Here is a 20,658-nt window from a genome sequence, read left to right as displayed (position 1 = left end):
TAGATGGAACGCATATTCCTATTCTGGCACCACCCCACCTAGCATCCGAGTTCATTAATCGGAAGGGGTATTTCTCTATGGTTCTCCAGGCGCTTGTGGATCACCGTAGGCATTTCATTGACATTTACACAGGCTGGTCTGGAAAGGTGCATGATGAATGCATCTTTTGGAACAGTGGCCTGTTCAGGAAGCTGCAGGCCAGGACTTTTTTCCCAGACCAGAAGATCACAGTAGGGGACGTTGAAATGCCCATTGTGATCCTTGGAGACCCCGCTTACCCGTTAATGCCTTGGCTCATGAAACCATACACAGGGAAGCTTGACAGGAGCAAGGACCGGTTCAACTACAGGCTGAGCCGGTGCCGAATGACTGTGGAGTGTGCTTTTGGCCGTTTAAAAGGGCACTGGAGATCTCTTTATGGGAAGCTAGAGTTGGGGGAAAGCAGCATCCCCGCGATTATATCCGCGCGCTGTACCCTCCATAATAGTTGTGAAGGGAAGGGTGAAACATTCAGTCAGGAATGGACCTCTGAGGTTCAACACCTGGAGGCTGAATTTGCACAGCCAGAGAGCAGGGCTACTAGAGAGGCCCAGCACAGGTCTACAAGGATTAGGGATGCCTTGAGGGAGGAGTTTGAGGCTGAAAGCCAACAGTAATGTTTAGTGCCTTGCACAGCAGTGAAGTGCAGTGGTTACACTGTTAGCAGGAATCTGTTTTTCCTGAAATGATTTGCAGTGCCTGTTTCTTTCCTAGGGTACGGTATCTTTCACTTTCTGCAATAATAAAGACTGTTTTCAAAGCCAAGAATTCATTTATTGAAAAGAAAATAACTTTATTGACAGACACACAACATTTTGGGACCTTTAAAGGGCAGGAGGGTAGGGTGGTGAACTGTACAGTTATAGGTTTGAATATGTCCTGTCTGGAGTGCTGTGCAATGACTGCTGCACTTCAGGATGAAAATACTGCATGGTGATGGGGGTTGAGTGCAGAGGGTAAGGGTCGTAGTTCTCAGGGCTGGTAGGTGAACGTACCGGTGTTGGGGGCAACTGGTAGTGGTAAGAACCTGGATGCTGGGGAAGGGGGTTTTGAGCTGACATTGGGGCACAAGGGAAAGAGCTTTGGGATGTGTGTGGGTGGGGGCAGCACAGTAGTGCTCTGCCTGCATGGCTACGAGTGACTGGATACAGTCCGTTTGGTGCACCAGGAGGCTTATCAGCTGCTTCGTGCTTTTCTTCTTAGCCAATGCCTTTCTCCTGCTTTCTCTTTCCCTCCAGTGCTGCATTTTTTATCTCCAGTCCTGCAGCTTCTTACTCTCTCTGGCAGACTGATTCATAACTGCTTTCACCATATCTTATTTGCTTTTTCGTGGCTTCTTCCTCAGGTTTTTTAGTCTCTCAGCAGTGTCTGATATGGCCAGTGGACTAGTAGTAGTCAAGGACACTGTTATTAGAAAGACAAAAATTGAAACATTTAACAGAGAGACAGCATTGTGTATAATCACAGTGAAGGAGTTTACAGCCTCACTGTAGCATACTTTCCACATACCAAACAGAGCACAGAGAACCCACAGCAGCGAAGACATGGTGAGTAAGGGGAATGAGTGCAGGAGTGCAGGACTGATTGGTTCAGGGTTGTACTGGGGTTTCTGTGCGTTGGTGAAAGCAGAGAGCTGCGGGGGGACCTGCACTGAACACTATCCCTACATTTTCCACAGGAGTTAATCCTGGAAGATATCTCACTGCTGCGGGTTACCTGGAAAGAGCAGGAGGGTCTTCTACAGCAATGCGGATTCTGCCCTGGCCCCTATGCAGCTTGCCTGTGTGCAGCAATGGTCCCCTCACCCCTCGCGGCACAGTGGCACGGACGCGTTAGCCTGACTGGGACAAGGACCACAGTGGCTCTCCCTATCAACTTGCGCAAGCGCATTGCCCACGCTCTGGCTGAAACTTTTGAAGAGATTACCAAGGCCGATTACCGCGACGTGATAGACCACATCAATGGGCTATTCCACATCTAAGCATGCATGCATGCAGCCCTAACCCCCCCTCCTCTTCCGAAACATTTCCATTCTGAAAATAAAAGCTGCTTACCGGGAACACGCTCCTCTGCTTGTCCTTCACCAACAAGTTCCAGCTGCTGCGACTGGCTACCTTCCTCCTGGCTTGAGAAGAGCTCTTGGCTGCATGCCTCCTGGGACTCCGGGGTGTCTGCCCCCACGCCAGTACCCTCACTCTCGGTTTCCTCCCCCCCTCCACCTCCCCGTCCTCTCCCCGCTCTGAAGTGTCCATCGTGGTCGTCGGATTAGCAGTGGGGTCACCCCCAAGCATCGCGTCCAGCTCCTTGTAAAAACGGCAGGTCGTGGGGGCAGCACCTCAGCGGCGGTTTCCCTCGCGGGCTTTGCAATAGGAACTCCGCAGCTCCTTTACTTTAACCCTGTACTGCACCGCGTCCCGGTCATGGCCCCTTTCCAGCATGGCCCTTGAGATCTGCCTATAGGTATCATAATTCCTACGGCTGGAGCGCAGCTGTGACCACACAGCTTCCTCACCAAAAACACTGATGAGGTCCATCAACTCGCCATTGCTCCATGCTGGGGCTCGTTTGGCGTGGTCACCTGGAAAGATTCACTGATTGATTGCACTCCACACCAAGCTGAGCAAACAGGAAGAGGATTTTTAAAATTCCCGGGCCATTTAAAGGGCGGGTCACCTGAGGGCAGGGCAGTAGAGTGTGAACTGATGAGCAGAGTGGCTGAACAGGCATTCTGGGATACCTCCTAATACCCTGGAGGCCAATTACAGCACTTTTGGTGGCCACACTTGCGGAGCAGCGCTGCATCACCAGCACTGCACTCGTTATACCTGAGGCAGAGCAGGTGTACCCAGCACTGCAGCCAGGGAGATGCAGTATTGTATGTGCTCTGCAAGTGTGGATGGTGAGTAAGTTGCAGCGCTGGTGGTGGGTTTACAGCGCTGCAACTCTCCAGTGTAGCCAAGCCCTCAGAATGGAACAGATAAAGCATCAGTGTAGCATGGAATTAAGCTATCGTAACACCCCATCAGAATGGAAAAGCCACATGTTACAAAGACTTTGGTTGACAATAGGCATCTCTCAGGTTTCAGAGGAGCATAACAGGCTGACAGTGAATGCAAGCAACCCCCACCCATTAGTGAGTCCTGATTTTGCAAACTCCTTGGTGCAGCTGGCTCATTTCCCCACCTGAGAATAAGAGAGTCTAGGAAACAGGAAGAGCACTAGTACCTGAGAGAGTCAGATCCTAAAGCCAGGGGATCCTACAAGGAGCTAAGCCTGGCAGAAGGCTTTGTTGGGGAGGGTTCACGTTGTATTATTTTTTAATTATATTTTTGTTAATAACTGAGACCGCTTCTTTTTTGACTCTGCGAGCCTGTGGTTTTGTTTGGAACAGAGCTAGGACTCCATCCACATACAACAAGCTGGAGAAGACATCAGCCTCATCATACACCTTTACAAGCCAGTGGCTCACTCCATCACAAACCAGACTTCGTTGCATCGCCAGTACGGTTTCATGGGGGGATCGTAGCCATTACACAAGTAGAAGTCCTTCCGATAGGCTGCCTCGCTCCCCAGGGCAGAGCGCAGCTTGGCGGCATAATTCACATAATCCTCTTCCTTGGCATAACCACCAAACTGCCTGCAAAGGAGCCAAACATGGAGACACTGAGTGAGACAACCCTGAAATGTGGTGACAAAAGGGGAAAAAGACACTAAAAGTACATAGTGATGTAGATCTGTGCTGTGGCTTTTCCTGAGCTATCCTGTCTGAATCTAGTGCAGGCAAAAAGTGTTGGCTTGAGAACCCCAGAGACTAGACAGCTTTAGTCATTCACAGATATATAAAGCATGGGCATCACCTGTACTAGCCCCCCACGTCCTGCCCTACATCTCAACCCCAACCTGAAGGGACAGCTTCTTGTAGTGAAGGGACAGGTATCTCCAAGCCCATTCAATTCTTGGTCTGTGCGCTGAGCCTGCCAACACAGATGTTAATTGTGGGGTGAATACTTGCTTGCTGGAACCTGAACTATGAGACAAAGCCAAACTCTGGCTAGTTCAAGTAAGAGACGGATAAAAAACAACAAAGGGCTGCTACTGATTCCTGCAGGAACAGCCAACAGCATGCTGCTCATCTTTGTTGACAATGCAGCCCGGGCCCATGGAGGCAACCAAACACAAAAGCTGGATTGTGGCAGCATTCAGACACACCGCAGGAGCTTCCAGACTGCAAAGGGAAAGGCCAGGCCAGATAGAAACATCTCACCAAGAGGGAGTGGATTTGAATTCAGCATTAGTGTGTGTAGCAACCAAACAAAATACCAAATGGCTGTTCAATCCTGAATGACAATTGATGGTTTGATTCTAGCTTCTAGAGGACACGTGTCCACATTACCATGTGGCACTAACTGACCCTGAGTTAGACAGCTGGTGGGCTGTGACCACTATTTATCTATCTGTTCCTAACTTTCTCATTGTTACTGGCATACCCTCTTATAGTCTATGGCCAACATCTGTACCATCAATCATTTCAACAGAAATCTGCCGAGGGACCTCCAGACTGATATGAGAGACAGAGGAGTATTCTGCTCATTGAAAACTAACAACCACAAAGGAAATGTTAGAGGAGAAAACCCTAATGTATTTATTTTTACATCATATTTACTCCTTTGTGCCTATTTCCAGCCCCTTCCTCCAGATGTCCAGCCTGAAATGCCATCCATAAGTGGATTTGTAAATATTGCTTCTACTCAACGAAGCAGTGAGCATATGCATGCTGTTAAGCTTAATAATAAAGGGATACTGGAGGGATACTGGTGCAGAAATTTCTGTAGTCAGGAGGGACCTGATGGATGAAAAGGATTTGTTACCAGGAAAAATGGCAGAATTAAAATTGCGGGGAGGTTACAAAGTCCTTGCACCTTTAGTTAAGGTATACATGGAAACTGGTGATTTGCAGGCTGAACTGACTATCACAGCAGTGGTACACAATTTTGCACTGTTTCTCTTGGGGAATGGCTTTCTAGATGTGGCAGAATCTGTCCCAGGGTTTGCTAGTAGCAAGAAGGAATCTTGTGACAAAAGCCTCAGAGGGGCGGTTGAAGTCACATGTGCTGCTGAGGAAATAGGAGAGTGTCTCTTTAATTACTCTGTCGCAGTGGAAAGTGGGCTGTTGGGGGCAGGGATCGTTGAGGCCTGTTCCTGTAGCCCTGGGGCTAGGGGCAGGTCTCTGCTAGAGAGGGTGGCTAGAGCCCTCTCCTGTCCTGTGATCATCTCCGGGGTGGTGGGGATAATCCACCTTGTAATGGGGTGGCCTTCCCAGCTGCTGACTGCCAGGAAGTGGCAGGCCCTACTCTGGGGTGCACAGAGACATGTATCCCGGAGATGGAAGTTGGGGTCCTGACAACTGCTGTGGTGGGAATAGACCTCTGTAGCTGGAAGCAAGCCCAACCTGAGTGAAAGTGTGTGTGTTGGGCGGGATTTTGCTGACCAGTGAAGGGTCTGTCATGGTTGGTAGCTGTGAGCCCACTGATGGATCAGGAACAGTTTTCCTTTTGGGGGACGCAGGGGTATGTGCCTCATGGGGGAGCCCAGAGAGGAAAGTCTAGACGGAAGGTGAGGGGGGATGGGAGTTTGCCCACCTTTTGTAGGAAAGCTTTTCCCCAAGAGGAGGGTGAAGAATCTGTATCTGAAATGTCAGACCTCTCACCTGTTGATCAGGTTTTAAGGGAAGACTGGGGGTTAGATCTTCTGGAGGCGAGAGCCCAGCTAGCTGACCTTTTGGGAACAGACAGGGGGGTGACCAAGGGGCTCTTACTGAAAGATGTTGTTCCTGCTACCCTTGTAAAAGGTAACACTGTCTCTTCAAGGCTGCAGGAAGAAAAACTTTGCATTTGAGAAGCTTCACAAGGGAGTGGGGCCCAACACAAAGAGATTCCAGAAGGAGGGGCCGAGGCAGGCATGGTTGCAGTGCATCCTTTCCTTGCCAAAACCCCAAATACATACCTGAATTGAGAGCTTTCTCCAAAGGGACAGAAGACTCTGTGTCTAAATTCATACCATGGTACACAAAAGGATTGGAAAAAGCAATATACACTGAACAAGCTAAACTGTAAAAGCCGCAAAGAGTCCTGTGGCCCCTTATAAGCTAAACTGTGTAAACAGAGCCTGTCCACCACAGATTTGCTGGTTATCTTGTGTCTTTGGCTACTCCACCTATGGGTCAAGACAAAGGAGTTAATACTAGTGTTTAACCCTTTGAAGATGTGTGACATACTTAATTTTTGGAAAAAACTTTTGTACATACTAGGGATGGTGACAAGACAGTCTCACAAGCATGTTGCTTTTCAGCTTATACCGGTAAACATGCTGGAATCTTGGCACAGCAGCAAAAGCATAATGGTCCTACACTGCTGTGTGGAAGGGGAAACTGAGGCACACTGCCTCCTGGCATTGGTAGCTAAATGCCAAGACACCTACACTTTAACAGATATTGCTATCTGCATTCTGTTAGTTCAGTGGCTCTCAAACTTTTGTACTGGTGACCCTTTTCACAAAGCAAACCTCTGAGTGCGACCCCCCCCTCCATAAATGAAAAACACTTTTTTATATATTTAACACCATTATAAATGCTGGAGGCAAAGTGGGATTTGGGGTGGAGGTTGACAGCATGCGACCCCCCCATGTAATAACCTCATGCCCCTCTGAGGGGTCCTGACCCCCCAGTTTGAGAACCCCTGTGTTAGATACTGTGGGCTGGGGAGGGGAGGTAGAGGAAGAGGGGCAGAAAACTGTGTAATACATTAAGTTTCTATAATGCAGGCAAAGCTAATGAACAGTGGAGTAGTATTATATAGAAGCCAGGTTCTCCAGCTTTCACTTCCACCATTTGTAAATCTGCTGACCACTGTTGTTTCCCTGACACAGCCTTGCAGATCTCTAGGCAACATGTTTCAGCCCAGCCTCTGGGAGTGGGGGAATAGTGCACAAGTGAAACATAGCATAAAATCCACTCATCCAGTGCAGCTGTGTGAAGATAACTGAACACATATTGTGTCAGTCACTAGAGAGATGAAGGGGAACAATCAAAGTCCATTGCTGTGTGTGTTGATCTGGATCTAAACTGTGATCAACGCAGGGCCGGCGCTTCCATTTAGGTGACCTAGGCTGTCGCCTAGGGTGCCAGGATTTGGGAGGGCTGCAGACAGCTCCGGTGGACCTCCCGCAGGCGTGCCTGCGGAGGGTCCGGTGGTCCCGCGGCTCCGGTGGAGCATCCGCAGGCATCTCTTGGGAGGTCCACCGGAACCGCGGGACCGGCGAGCCGGCCCTGCGCCTAGGGCGCCAAAAACCCTGGCGCCGCTCCTGGAACAACGTGCACCCTTAAAGGGCAGCTGTTGTAGGAGCAGCAGTGATCTGTATGTTCAAAAGGTCTGTTACACCTCCTTCCCTTTTTGTCTCTTCTCCCTCCTTGAATACCCTTGAAGTGGCTTTCCCCCTTCCCCTCCCTCCTGGAATGCTTGTGGGATGAATGGGCTGCTTGAGCAGCTGGAAGATCAGAAGAGCTCCCAGATAGACAAGGTGTCTGGCACTCTGACTAGACAGCGCTCACACACCCAATGCATAGACACTGCATGGACACTGCCCGAGGTGGAGTGTGACCAATCAGGCGCAGCCAAGTCATCTCTAGTCGCAGGCCATGAGGAGCAGGTCCTTAAAAGGGGAAGGGGCCATGTGCTCGGGAGTGCACTCACAAGATTGTACTTCCAGTGAAGGCCCTTTTCCTGGACCACCTGGTCAGTGGTTTGCTGCATTGTGTTCCATCATGCCTCGGGAAGACTTACCTTAATCAGGGCTGACGAAGGGGGAAGCCGGTACAAATTACTGGGGCCCAGTGGTCCGGAAGAGGGCCCAGGGCCTGGCTTTGTTGGCCTGGTCCGCCCTTTCTGGGAGGGCCTGAAAAAAATTGTTCACTGGGACCCGAACCTGCTTTCAGCAGCCCTGACCTTCATCGCACCATCCATTGCTGTGCTGTGAGACACTTACCTTCTACCAAACTGGTGGGTTATTAGTCCTCCCTAAGCTTACTAGCTGGCCCAATTTCAGGTAACAGCAGCAAGGAGAAGAGAACTCAGGCAAGATGGGGGCAGGGGTGGAGAAGGAGTAAGGAAAAAATCAATTACTTGTTAAGTTGCTCAAAATGAGGCAAAAAACAGCCCTGGTCTTTTCAAACTTATACCCTTATCTCTTACCCCAGAGAGAAGCAAGGTGGGGTTTGCCTTATCTGTAATGCACAAATATTTCACATAAATTAGATTGTCTAAGAGGCATTTTTTTTGTGAAATGTACAGACTGGAAATCATAAAGCATCTATTTTTTTCCTAGGATAGTGACAATTTTTAAAAATTATGAATGTTAATGGGTTAAATGAGTCGTGTCATGCAGTCCCACGCTACAATGGGACCCTTTTAAAAACTGCTTCACTCTTGGCAGGAGGTAAGGTCATTATGGCATCTGTATAATCTAAAATCCACACACTGTAGTCACGAGTTTAAAGCACTACAGTACTAAGTTCATAACTGACTTACCATTAACACTGCTGCTGTGCATTCTGCCAGCAGAGGGAACCCAAACCAACAAATGGTTCCAGGCTGTGCTGACTTCCAGGGAGATCCAGATCTTGTGATAGGGAGATAACAGCACTGCCTTGAGAGAGGCAGGGGGAGACGGAGAAAACTTTTTTTGCTGTTTCCTAGCTGGAAAAGGGGTAGGGCCAGAAGTGTCACTTAAACAATGAGGAGACCTTGTGGCACCTTAGAGACTAACAAATTTATGTGAGCATAAGCTTTCATGGGCTAAAACCCACTTCATCAGATGCAAGGAGTGAAAAATACAGTAAGTAGTATAAATATTACAGCACATGAAAAGATGGGTGCCGTCTTACCTAGTGTGTGTGTGGATCAGTGCTAATGTGGCCAATTCAGTCAAGATGGAAGTGGTCTATTCTCAACAGTTGACAAGAAGGGGTGAATATCAACAGAGGGAAAGCAGCAAAGAGTCCTGTGGCACCTTATAGACAAGCAGACGTATTGGAGCATGAACTTTTGTGGATGAATACCCACTTTGTCGGATATTCACCCATGAAAGCTCATGCTCCAAAACGTCTGTTAGTCTATAAGGTGCCACAGGACTCTTCGCTGCTTTTACAGATCCAGACTAACACGGCTACCCCTCTGATACTTAACAGAGGGAAAGTCACTTTTTGTAGTGCTAACGAGGCCAATTCAATCAAGGTCGACATTGCCCATTCCCAACAGTTGACAAGAAGGTGGGTGAGATTCTGTGGCCTGTGTTGTGCAGGAGGTCAGACTAGATGATCATAATGGTCCCTTCTGACCTTAAAGTCTATGATTCTATCAACAGAGAGAAAATTACTTTTTGTAGTGACCCAGCCACTCCCAGTCTTTATGCAGGCCTAATTTGATGGTGTCCAGTTTGCAAATTAATTCCGGTTCTGTCGTTTCTTGTTGAAGTCTGCTTCTGAAGGTTTCTTTTTGTTGAAGAATTGCCACTTTTAAGTCTGTTATTGAGTGTCCAGGGAGACTGAAGTGCTCTCCTACTGGTTTTTGAATGTTAGAGTTCTTGATGTCTGATTTGTGTCCATTTATATTGCTTACTTATCACTCCATGCAGATGATGAAGTGGGTTTTAGCCCATGAAAGCTTATGCCCAAATAAATATTAGTCTTTAAGGTGCCACAAGGACTCCTTGTTGTTTTTGCTGAATAGACTAACCCAGCTACCACTCTGAAACTGTAACTTTGTTCCTCTTATCTGTCAGTTTTCTTAGAAGCCATAAGCATCAAGCCAAGCCAAACAGGGAATTGACAAGGGGGAGGGGATGATCCTAAATACATTGTTTTGTGTCTCCTACGGCTGCCCACTGATTTTTCAGCATGTACTTTAGCGAAATGTTCAACTTGCCCCTTGTCTAAAAGGGCTGCAACCCCTCAGATCCCTACAGCAATGACCACAGGCCCTTCGGAATTCAAAGAATGCAAGTTCCACTTTTTTAACTGGTTTCTAGAGCTCTTGCAAAAAACACTGCCCATGTTTGCCTACCCCATCCCAGCCTCCACTCGTTAACCCGTTAACATTGTGCCGAGTTACTGAGCCCACTGACTTGGTGCCTCCCCCGGGGGATAAAGGGAAGTGGTCAACGCTTCTTAGTTTTTTACTCATGAGCTTATGCCCCAATAAAGCTGTTATTTTTAAGGTGCCACCGGAGTCCTCCTTGTTGTTTTTGTGGCTACAGATTAACACGGCTACCCCCTGATACCTGACTTAGTTTAATTACAGGGAGACCCAGCCCCGCAGTTTTGTTTCCATCCGGGTTGCGAGGGTGCAATCACGTCAGGAAAGTGTCTCCCTGGCAGCAGCCTGGGCCTTGGGGAGGGCACAGCCTAAACCTGCAACACAAACAGCCCCCCAGCGGGCGGATGGGGCACCCTAGCTACAGGGGCACAGAGTGAGAGGAGCGGGGTCTGCTCGCAGGGCAGCGGTGTGGGGGTTACGCCTACCGGGCCCGCGCTATGGCACTGGGCTGACCTCCCCGGGAGTAACCCTCGCCCCTGCGCTGCAGCGCGGATCCCCACCCAGAGCGCAGGGGGCTCTGCAGCCGCATTGCCCGGGGCGCTATTGCGACTGTCCAGCCCCCTGACGCTTTAGTGTTTTTCAGTCGCCATCCAATGGGGAGAGGGCGAGGCGGAGCCCGGTGCTCGCCGTAACTCAGGCGGGGCTTGGGAAAGCTGCAGGCCTGTAACACTCTGCGTGCACAGCGTGCCCTGCAAGCAGCCCCGTGGAGGGCGTCTGGGGAAGGCCTGAGAGCTGGAGGCGCCCCCGGGGGCCCAGCCCTTTGCTAGCAGCTGGCCTGTGGCCCTTCCTTGGGGTAAGCGGGTTGGAGGGAGGCCAGGCACGTTCTGGAGATGTGTGTTTGCTCCTGCCGGGGGCAGCTTGTCTCCCGCCCCAGAGCCGTGGGGGCACAAGGGACGGGGCAAGGCAGCTGTTCTGGTGATGCACATTTGCCGATGTGACTCTCTGATGCTGGTGGGTTTTGGAATGTGTTTTCAGCAGTGATACATTTCAGAGCTCAGTCTGAGCCTGGCTGCGTTGTGGAAAGGTCACTCCTTGCCTGGCTCCACAAGGCGAGAGCTGATCTCCGGCAGGTCTGGGGGAGGACCGTGTTATAACCAGTGGGAAGTGCTGTCAGTTTCCCTAGCGCAGGCGAGGCTTGGAGCAAAAGCTGTTACCCAGAGTCCAGCTCTTTATGCACCTTTCCCTTATCCATGCTGCTATCTGAGGCCCAGGAGGCCGCCAGGGTGAAGAGATCATTGGGAGCCCGGTGGTAGCACCCACTGCTGAGGCATTAGCAGCAGAGTCCAAGCAGAACATCTCCTTGAGCCGCTGCTCCTCTGTCCAGCATCCCCAGGGCTGACAACCACAGAGCAAGGAACTCTGGGGGCCTGCTTACAGAACCAGGGGCCCAGTGACCAGACAGAAACAAGGCACAAAAGCACGGAGCAGGAGCCAGTTCCATGCTCAGTTGAATTCAGGACTTTTAAAAACATGCTTTGGTGGAGTTTTTGTCAAGACAGTGGGGCACAGCCTGCTGCAGGAAGGTTTGTACTCACAGCACAGGTGCATCCTCTGTTGGATGTATAAGGAACACGTGGTGATTTGAACACTGGTTCAGGTGAATCCAAACTCTTGTTCTCATAAGGTTCCAGTGTAGGCCATGTTTGGTTTAGTTTATTCCGCCCTGTGGTAATGTGTTCCCCTTTAAAGCAGCCCATCTTTAATAAGCCCTTATGTGAACAAAAATGTTTAATGAAATTATTTTGAATGAAAACATTTTTTTGGGGGGGGGGGAGAGATATAAATCTTCTCCTGGAAGAGTTGTGAGCCTAATCACAGCCACAATTGATTAGTGCCCAGGGACCGGAAAAATCTGAGGAGGGGAGGCAACATGGTCTGAGTGTAGGAATTGCATTCAGGAGCTTCTGATCCTGATTAGGTTCATGGCCTGGGGCTCGTTGCTTCACCTATCTGATTAAGTGACAGGGGTGAGCAGTAATTAGGAGGGCCCTACCAAAATTTATGCATCACAGACCGTGAAATCTAATCTCACCCATGAAATCTGGCTAGTGTATGAGGGAGGAGCAGGGCTAGGGGCACTTCCTATGCACTGGTCTCCAGATGCTAGTCCTGGACGGGCTGGGAGGCATGGGAGTTCCTCTTCCCCTGCAAAAGCAGCTTCCAGGGCCTGGTCGGACCCATGTCTGAAAACCTTCCCCACCCGCAGGTATCTCCATGGCTGCTGGTTGGGAGCGCAGCTCTGAAGGCAGTGCCGCCACTAGCAATAACACAGCAGTGAGGGTGGCAATACTGTTGCCTCCGTCCCCCCAACATTAGCGTTGCGACCCCACCATGACTTTGTTTCGGTCGGGACCCCTGTGGTTACTACACTGTGAAATTTCCGATTTAAATATCTGAAACCATGAAATTAACAATTTTTAAAATTTTATGACCATGAAATTGCCCCTGAATTTGGTAGGGCCCTAGAAATTAGTTGCCGTCCGTGCACAGTTAAACACCAATTCTTCTGGTCAAGAGGAGGGAACTTCAATAAGTAACTGGCAATGGCTAAACATAAGCCAGATCTTCTAAAAATGCTTTCAGTCCTAGGTGGTGAGAGAACCCAAGTTTGTTTGAAATTAGGGCTGTCAAGCAATTAAAAAAATTAATTGTGATTAATTGCACTGTTAACCAATAATAGAATACAGTTTTTAATCATTTTTTGGATGTTTTCCACATTTTCAAATATATTGATTTCAATTACAACACAGAATACAAAGTGTACATTGCTCACTTTATATTTATTTTTGATGACAAATATTTGCACTGTAAAAAAAAAAGATAATATATATTTCAATTCACTTAATACAAGTACTGTAGTGCAATCACTTCATAATGAAAGTTGAACTTACAAATGTAGAATTATTTACAAAAAATAACTATTAAAAATAAAACAATGTAACACTTTAGAACCTACAAGTCCACTCAGTTTTATTTCAGCCAGTGGCTCAGACAAACAAGTTTGGTTACAATTTGCAGGTGATAATGCTGCGCACGTCTTGTTTACAATGTCACCTGAAAGTGAATACAGGCCTTCTCATGGCACTGTTGTAGCCGGTATCACAAGATATTTACGTGCCAGATGCACTAAAGATTCATATGTCCCTTCCACCATTCCAGAAGACATACGTCCATGCTGATGACAGCTTCTGCTCGATAACAATCCAAAGCAGAGCGGACAGATGTATGTTCTTTTTCATTATCTGCGTCAGATGCCACCAGCAGAAGGTTGATTTTCTTTTTTGGAGATTCAGGTTCTGTAGTTTCCGCATCGGAGTGTTGCTCTTTTAAGACAGCTGAAAGCATGCTCCACACCTCATCCCTCTCAGGTTTTGGAAGGTACTTCAGATTCTTAAACCATGGGTCAAGTGCTGTAGCTATCCTTAGAAATCTCACACTGGTACCTTCTTTGTGTTTTGTCAAATCTGTGAAAGTGTTCTTAAAACAAATATGCTGGGTCATCATCTGAGACTGTTATAACATGAAATATGTGGCAGAATGCAGGTAAAACAGAACAGGAGAAATACAGTTCTCCCCCAAGGAGTTCAGTCACAAATTTAACGCATTATTTTTTTAACGAGCATCATCAGCATGGAAGCATGTCCTCTGGAATGGTGGCTGAAGCATGAAGGGACATATGTATGTTTAGCATATCTGGCACATAAATACCTTGCAACACTGGCTACAAAAGTGCCATGCAAATGCCTGTTCTCACTTTCAGGTGACATTGTAAATAAGAAGCAGTCAGCAGTATCTCCCGTAAATGTAAAGAAACTTGTTTGTCTTAGCAATTGGCTGAACCAAAAATAGGACCGAGTGGACTTGTAGGCTCTAAAGTTTTACATTGTTTTGTTTTTGAGTGCAGTTATGAGACAAAAAAATCTACATTTGTACGTTACACTTTCATGATAAAGAGATTGCATTACAGTACTTCTATGAGGTGAATTATCATTTTTACAGTGCAAATATTTGCAATAAAAATAATATAAAGTGAGCATGTACTGTATTCTGTGTTGTAATAGAAATCAATATATTTGAAAATGTAGCAAAACATCAGAAAATTAATAAATGTCAATTAGTCTTCTATTGTTTAACAGTGCGATTAATCACAATTAATGTTTTTAATCACAGTTAACTCATGTGATTAACTCAAAAAAATTAACTGTGATTAATTGACAGCCCTATTTGAAATATGTATTTTTTTTGGCAGTGTCCCTTTAAGATATTAATGGGTACCATTAGCCGTGGATTAATGAATGCTCCTATTTGGGGAAGGGATTGTGCATAGGACAGCACCAGACAATCAGGCACATTGGTGAATTCTGAACTGTGTAAATGGCTGAGTCTTGACTGTGTGTCAGTTCCTTTTTTAAATGCAAAGAGATGGAAAGTGCTGTTTGGAAGGCAAAGAAGAGGGTCCTCCCGCCATGGATGGCAGTGAGGGAAGTGGAGCCAAGAAAGACTATGTCAGCAGTGAGAGCCAAGAGGGTGAAGAAGCCAGCTGTGGCAAGGTAAGCGCTTTGTGCAGCTGTGCCACTTGGGGCTGCAATCGCATTGGCTCCTGTGTGCAAAGCACCATTGGGCCTGGTCAGCGCTTGGCTAAGAACCTCCAAGGAGAAGGGAAAGTATCACACAAAAGTGGAGTGGGAGGCTCAGTCAGGGTGTTTTTCCCTGTGTCAGAGCTGCAGGGAGCGCTGTGCTGGCAGAGCTGCTGTCTCTCAGGAGAGAGGGAAAACACAGAGCTGTTTGCCTTGATCTTATTACACTCTTCACAAAAGCTGGAGCCATAGCTGAATCCCTTGTTGGGTATTTATCTTCTCTCTGAGCTATGTTATTCTTCACTTCCTCTTGGGCAGCGTTCCTGGTACTCGATCCCTGCTGCTGGATTTGTACATGAGCCTTGTTCCCCCAGCCTGTACAGTGCTTTGCAATCCTGCAGAGATAACTGTTGTGTTTAGAAGTGTAAGGAATCATAATGGTTATGAAAATATACAGAAAGGAATGATCCAAAAGGGTTCTGATTTCTGCTCTGAGCTGATTTACATCAGGAATAACTCCGCCCAAATCATCAGATTTATACTGGTGTAAAAGTGGTGTGAGAGGACAAGCAGGCTCCAGCTTCTGACTTCCTGCTATTGAAAAACAGAAATTTGCAGAAACAAAGGCAAACAGTGCAATGACCCCCTGTGCAGACATTCCTTACTCCTGGGGGAATTCTATGCCTAAAAAAAAAAAAAAAATCTGCACACAATATTTTAAAATTCTGCATATTTTATTTGTCAAAATAACACTATGCAGTCATGCCAATTATATTTGAAACCCCTTCAGCAACCCAGTTCCTGTTTCTCTGCCCCCTCTCCACAGAGCTCAGCAGGGGGGGCCAGACACCCACACTCCCTCCCCACAGAGCCCAGCTGCCAGGGCCCCCAGCCCAGACACCCACACCCGCTCTGCCATAGAGCCCAGGGATCCAGAGGGAAAAATAGCCTGATGCTGGGTCCTGAGGGGCTTGTATAGAGTTTCCTGCATCCATGCTGCCTCCTTCCTTCAGGACATGCTGACAGCTGCAACTGCCAGGAACCCTCCAGCTCTCTCTCCTTCCCTCCCCTGTAGTATCTTCTATTCCAAGCTAGCCTCTGCCAGCTCCAGCGCTCCCCTAGTGACATCCAGCAGCTCTGCTGTCCATTTCTGTCCGGGGGAAAAGGAAATGTGCCAAAACCATTAATTTCTGCCCAAATTCTGCGTTGTGCAGTAGTGCAGAATTCCCCCATGAGTACATTCCTCTGCTGTTTCCTATGCTGGTTGTATTTCCACGGGGGCAGCATTTACATTTCTGCCCATGACAGGGTTCCCCATCTGACCCCTGCTTTTGTTTTCTCTTCTGATCTCCTCTTGGCCTGTTCAGGACCGTGACTGTCTATTGTATGAACGAAGCGGAGCTGGTGGACGTGGCATTGGGGGTCCTGGCTGAGGTGAGCACTGAAGCCTGCTGGTCCATCTTCCTGCCAGTGCAGCAGTTTCCTAACATGTCCCTGTTCTCATGCTTTTGCCTAGGCTAATTTAAAATGTCTGGCTTCCACCACTTCCCTTGACGAAACTCCACTGTAGAGAGGCTAAATGGAAGTGTTCTCCTTTGTAACCAGCCACCTCCATTTCAATGATGCCATGGTTCAGCGTGTGTAATATTGTATCACGCCCCCTGGAAGCATTGTGATGTAAGCAACAACAGTGGATGGGTCAGGCAGGAGGAGGGAATGAGTGACTTGGGGGTTGAAGCACAGACTTGGAAAGTGTGCATGCTATTTCATGCTGTGTCACACACTCCTGCATGACCTTGTGCAAGCCACTTAATCTGTCTGTGCCTCTGTTTACCCCTCAGAAAGTGGAGATAATGGTACACCCCCCTCGCCAGGGGGTTACCATTTGAGATGCTTAGACTGGTGAGGAGGGCTATAGGAATGCCTATAAGTAAATGCGTGGAGAGAAATCCTGCCTCTTTATACACATGCCCTTGTAATCAGCAGGAAGGTGGTGCAGAAAGAGGGCACCTGGTTAATGGGGTTTAGTAGCATGATTCCCAATAATTATTTATTTTGAGGGGAGGGGAGGTTTCTCTGGAATACTGCAATTCCCCCCCCCCGTCCCCTAAGCGTGTCTGCCTCTCCCTCTCCAACACCTGCATCACAGGGACCCTTGCTGTGTCTCAGGGAGCCTCCAGCCAATCAGTCCTGCATCCTGTGCTAAGGGTGGGGGATGGGAGTGTGTGTGCGGGTCTGGAGAGTAACCTGCTGTGATTTCCTTCCTGGCCTTGTGGGGACTGGGAGAGGCCACCTGGGTTTGGTGTGCCAGGGGATGCAGGAGCTTGTCAGACACTCACTTGGGTGAGTAAATGCTAGATTGCTGACTTCACACACCTTGCAGGAGATGATGTTAATGGCATTCAGCAGCTTTCTCTCATTAGGTTGGAAACTCCCCGGGCTCTCTGCCTGGAGTCTCCCACTTCCTGTGGCCTTGATCCTGCAGTTAGATCGCAGCAGGCAGACCCTGGCTTGTGCATCGGCTTCAGTAATGGGTGCACGGGTCAGCCCACGTGACTGTGATTGCCGGACTGGCCCTTAGTTGTTCCTGACTGTTAAAGTTCTCCTGTTCACTCCTGGAGAATCCTTTATTCCTCAGGAGATTAACCCCCCTCTTCCCCCTGAGCACTAAAGACCCCATTACACTCTTGTTGAAGGTGCACAGGTGTTAACTGCAGCGTCCTCACCAAACTTTAGCTTGGGTAACTCTGTCCAAAATTTCCCCGCAGCTTCAGTGGTGAAGAGCGGTGTTCTTCACTGCCCGGCCTAAGCCGGCGTGCTGTGTGCTGTTAAGTGGGGTGGGATGCAGCAGCTGTTGATCAGCCTTCTGTTGATTGGTGCCCCGGTGCCGGTGGGGATGGGTGTTTCTCCCTCTGGCTTGTGTCATGCTTGGGATGAAATGGTTTATGGACACATACGGTTTGTTTCTGTGCCAGAATTGTAAATACAAGGAAATGGAGGGGAATGTTCCATCTGAAACAGAAGGGGAGCAGGAAAGCCAGCAAACACCGATGGAGCCTCAGTGGAGTCCAGCAAGCAGTGGCGGGGCCAGCACCCCCAGGCCAGACCCCAGGCCCTGCGCTCAGCCAGATACTTCGGGCTGTACTAGCAGGACAGACACTGAGGACGACGAGGATGATGCTTTGAAATACGTCCGGGAGATATTTTTCAGCTAACGTCTTGTGGAGTTTTTTTTAAGCAGAGCAAAAATAATACCAAGGGAGAGGGTGAGGCAGACCCAGAGGCTGGCTCCAGTGGGTGGGGATACAGCAGTGTGGGGCTGTATGGGTGCCCCCAATGTCCTCCCAATTCAAAGGGAGCCTGGAGCTGTGGGGTGGATGGGGCCCCAGGAGAAGGGAGCAGGTGAGAATGTCTGAGAGGAGCTCGCCCTTGTTCTGCCATGAGCTGCATGGCCAATGTCTGGTTCAAGTACAGCCCTTGCCCAGCCTCTCACCTACCCCCTTCATAGCCTCTTCCTTGTGAGCCACGGGTCCCCTCCTCTGCAGGCCAGCTCCCCAGCTGATACTAAGTGGCCTCCTGAGTGTCATTCTCTTCCCAGAAGTCATGGAGACTGAACTCTCCTCCTCCATGGAGTGGAGCTCGGCAGGGCAGGGCAGGCACTTGAAGGTGTGGGGGAGACTTGCTGTGTAGCAACCCATGATCTGTGAGTAAACAGTTTGTTCTGCAGGGTTGTCATTGGGGCACCTTTTATCAGTATTATATTAACTTCGAAAGATTATTAAAATATTTAATGTCTCTTTAAAAAACAAGTGTACGTGTGCTCTGACTGCACCATGAGCCACCCTGTGCTGTCTCCTCCCCCACCTGTTAGCGTGATATCACCTGTTAATGTGATATTTACCTGATCTGTCAGTGGACTTGCATTGTCTCTGCTTGATGGCCAGGTGAGCCAGAGAAGCAAACCGGATCCATTGCCTAGGGCAGACGTGTTCACAAGCTCCCCCTGCTGTGCCTGGTTTAAATGCACTTTAGTCATAATTTCTGCATCTACCCACAACTCTTAATACCCACTGTGTGTCTACCTCAGGCAGGAGTAGTAGTGAGCAGAGAGTGGTTAGTTTGCAAATGATCGCTGACAAGGCATATTGTGTACAAAGATTATTGCAATGGTGCGAATACAGGGGGCTTTGAATGCACATGTGTTACTCAACCAGAGAGCAGATAATGGCACCAGTTGAACATGTTCTACAACATTGCAACACCGTGCTCCAGCTCTGCGCTAGTCAGTCCTTGGCCTGAGCCTACTAAACAGCGGGGAGAGGCCCAGTGGTGCTTTCTGCCCAGCTGGGACCTACAAACTGTGTGGTGATGCCACTATCTCATTTGCCATGAACAAGTAGCGGGTGGTGATAGTTAGCTCCGATCCACACCCATAGAGACTAAATCTCTGCTATGGGGAAGGCTCAGCACCTGTTTCCCAACTATCTGAGCTGCATTTTCTGCCATGTTAACATATAAAATATGAGCATCTAATCTGAAATATTTTGCAGGTGGGTTTGAATGCACACTGCTGTGCTGGAAAAGGTTTTCCACTGTCATCGTTTTGGCCTCCTCTTTTTCAGTCTCCTGGCTAAGATCAAAGATAGTAACACATCTTTTACTGGGGACACCGCCCATCTAGCTCCCTGTCCCTTGACCACCTCCTGCCACCCCATCCAACCCCCTTGCCTTCCTGACTGCCCCTCAGGGATCCCCACCCCCATTCAACCCTCTGTTCCCAGCTCTCTGATTGCCCTGACCCCTATCCACACCCCTACCCCCTGATCATCCCCCTGAACTCTAGCCAACCCCCTCTGCTCTCTGCCCCCTTACCATGCTGCCTGGAGCACCGGTGGCTGACGGTGTTACAGTTGTGCCAGCCGGTGGGAGCCAGCCACACCACTGCGCAGCACAGAGCACTGTGTCAGGCCGGGCTCTGCAGCTGTGCCACCCAGAGCATTGCACTGGTGGGGCACTGAGCTGAGGCTGTGTGGGAGGGGCCAGGGTCAAGCCTCCTGGGCCAGGAGCTCAGGGGCCGGGCAGGAGGGTCCCGCGGGCTGGATGTGGCCCGCAGGCCATAGTTTGCTCACCTGTGCACTAAACCTCTGTGACTGATTAATTAAAATGTCTTTGTTTCAGTGAGTTAAATATGTAGTAAACTGGAATGATTACTTTATGAACGCTTAAGAGTACATTTAAAATATAAAATCAGCTTAGAAATACTGATTAAGAAAATGTAAAACAGAAGATATGCATTGTGTGTTCTGGGGTCAGCAACCTCTGGCACACGAGCTGATTTTCAGTGGCACACTGTTGCCAGCCTGGGATACCGGCCGCTGGCCTGGGGCTCTGCTCCTGGTCTCGGCCAGCGCTCTGCAGCTGACCCCAGTTGTGGCCCACTGGCCCCAGCCTCGGGCAGTGAGGGGTGCAGACGGGCAAAAGGGGGCGCAGCTCAGCACCTCCGTCTTAAAAATTGTTCCAGCACCACTGGGATATTTTTAAGTCCTGGTTTGCTGCTTAGATCAGGCCATGTGGAACAGTGCACTGCGTTTGACATTGTGCATGCCGTCTGTCAGCTCCTAAGAAAGCAAAGTTAGATGTCCATTCATTTCAGCCTTCTTGGACAGACACATATGGATTTATTCAAAAGAAGGACCATGCTGTTTGTGCTTTCTGTTGTGAAAGTGTTGTTTGTCGCACATCAAGTGTTCGACATTTTGAAACGAAGCACGAGAAAACCTTTCTTGACAAAGCAGACAAGACTGAATCGATCAAAAAGGCAGTAGCAAGATATGAGAAGCAAAGCAGTGTTTTTAAATGTTTAAGTGTAAGTAAAAATCAAGCTACAGGAGGAA

General features: G+C 48.7%; 2 protein-coding genes across 9 annotated transcripts; one reads left to right on the top strand and one right to left on the bottom strand.

Annotated features, from left to right (window-relative positions):
* Positions 1 to 3,475: 3,475 nt before the first annotated feature.
* LOC115644289 (heme-binding protein 1-like) lies at positions 3,476 to 10,722 on the bottom strand. 4 transcript variants are annotated; one of them, XR_003998468.1, is made up of 3 exons: positions 10,613 to 10,722; positions 8,622 to 8,739; positions 3,476 to 3,676 (listed from the first exon to the last, which is right to left on the bottom strand). XR_003998468.1 is itself a non-coding variant. In XM_030548426.1 (3 exons), the coding sequence occupies exons 1-3, from the start codon at positions 10,714 to 10,716 to the stop codon at positions 3,505 to 3,507; spliced, it is 435 nt and encodes a 144-aa protein (XP_030404286.1). In that variant the 5' UTR covers positions 10,717 to 10,722; the 3' UTR covers positions 3,476 to 3,504. The 4 variants fall into 4 exon arrangements, 3 of the variants coding, with proteins under 3 accessions (XP_030404286.1, XP_030404287.1, XP_030404288.1); XM_030548426.1 differs by having other exon boundaries at positions 3,476 to 3,717; XM_030548427.1 differs by having other exon boundaries at positions 3,476 to 3,717; positions 8,622 to 8,712.
* A 116-nt stretch (positions 10,723 to 10,838) lies between these two features.
* On the top strand, positions 10,839 to 19,513 carry CYREN (cell cycle regulator of NHEJ). 5 transcript variants are annotated; one of them, XM_030548421.1, is made up of 4 exons: positions 10,839 to 10,980; positions 14,588 to 14,737; positions 16,132 to 16,198; positions 17,740 to 19,513. In XM_030548421.1, the coding sequence occupies exons 2-4, from the start codon at positions 14,610 to 14,612 to the stop codon at positions 17,977 to 17,979; spliced, it is 435 nt and encodes a 144-aa protein (XP_030404281.1). In that variant the 5' UTR covers positions 10,839 to 10,980; positions 14,588 to 14,609; the 3' UTR covers positions 17,980 to 19,513. The 5 variants fall into 5 exon arrangements, with proteins under 5 accessions (XP_030404281.1, XP_030404280.1, XP_030404282.1 ...); XM_030548420.1 differs by having other exon boundaries at positions 10,840 to 10,980; positions 14,608 to 14,737; XM_030548422.1 differs by lacking the exon at positions 10,839 to 10,980 and adding an exon at positions 10,987 to 11,138 and having other exon boundaries at positions 14,608 to 14,737.
* Positions 19,514 to 20,658: the final 1,145 nt, after the last annotated feature.

Source organism: Gopherus evgoodei, chromosome 1 (genome assembly GCF_007399415.2).
Source record: "Gopherus evgoodei ecotype Sinaloan lineage chromosome 1, rGopEvg1_v1.p, whole genome shotgun sequence".
Taxonomy (NCBI): Eukaryota; Metazoa; Chordata; order Testudines; family Testudinidae; genus Gopherus; species Gopherus evgoodei.
The sequence above is the reverse complement of the archived record's forward strand: the minus strand, read 5'-3'. Positions and strand labels throughout refer to the sequence as shown.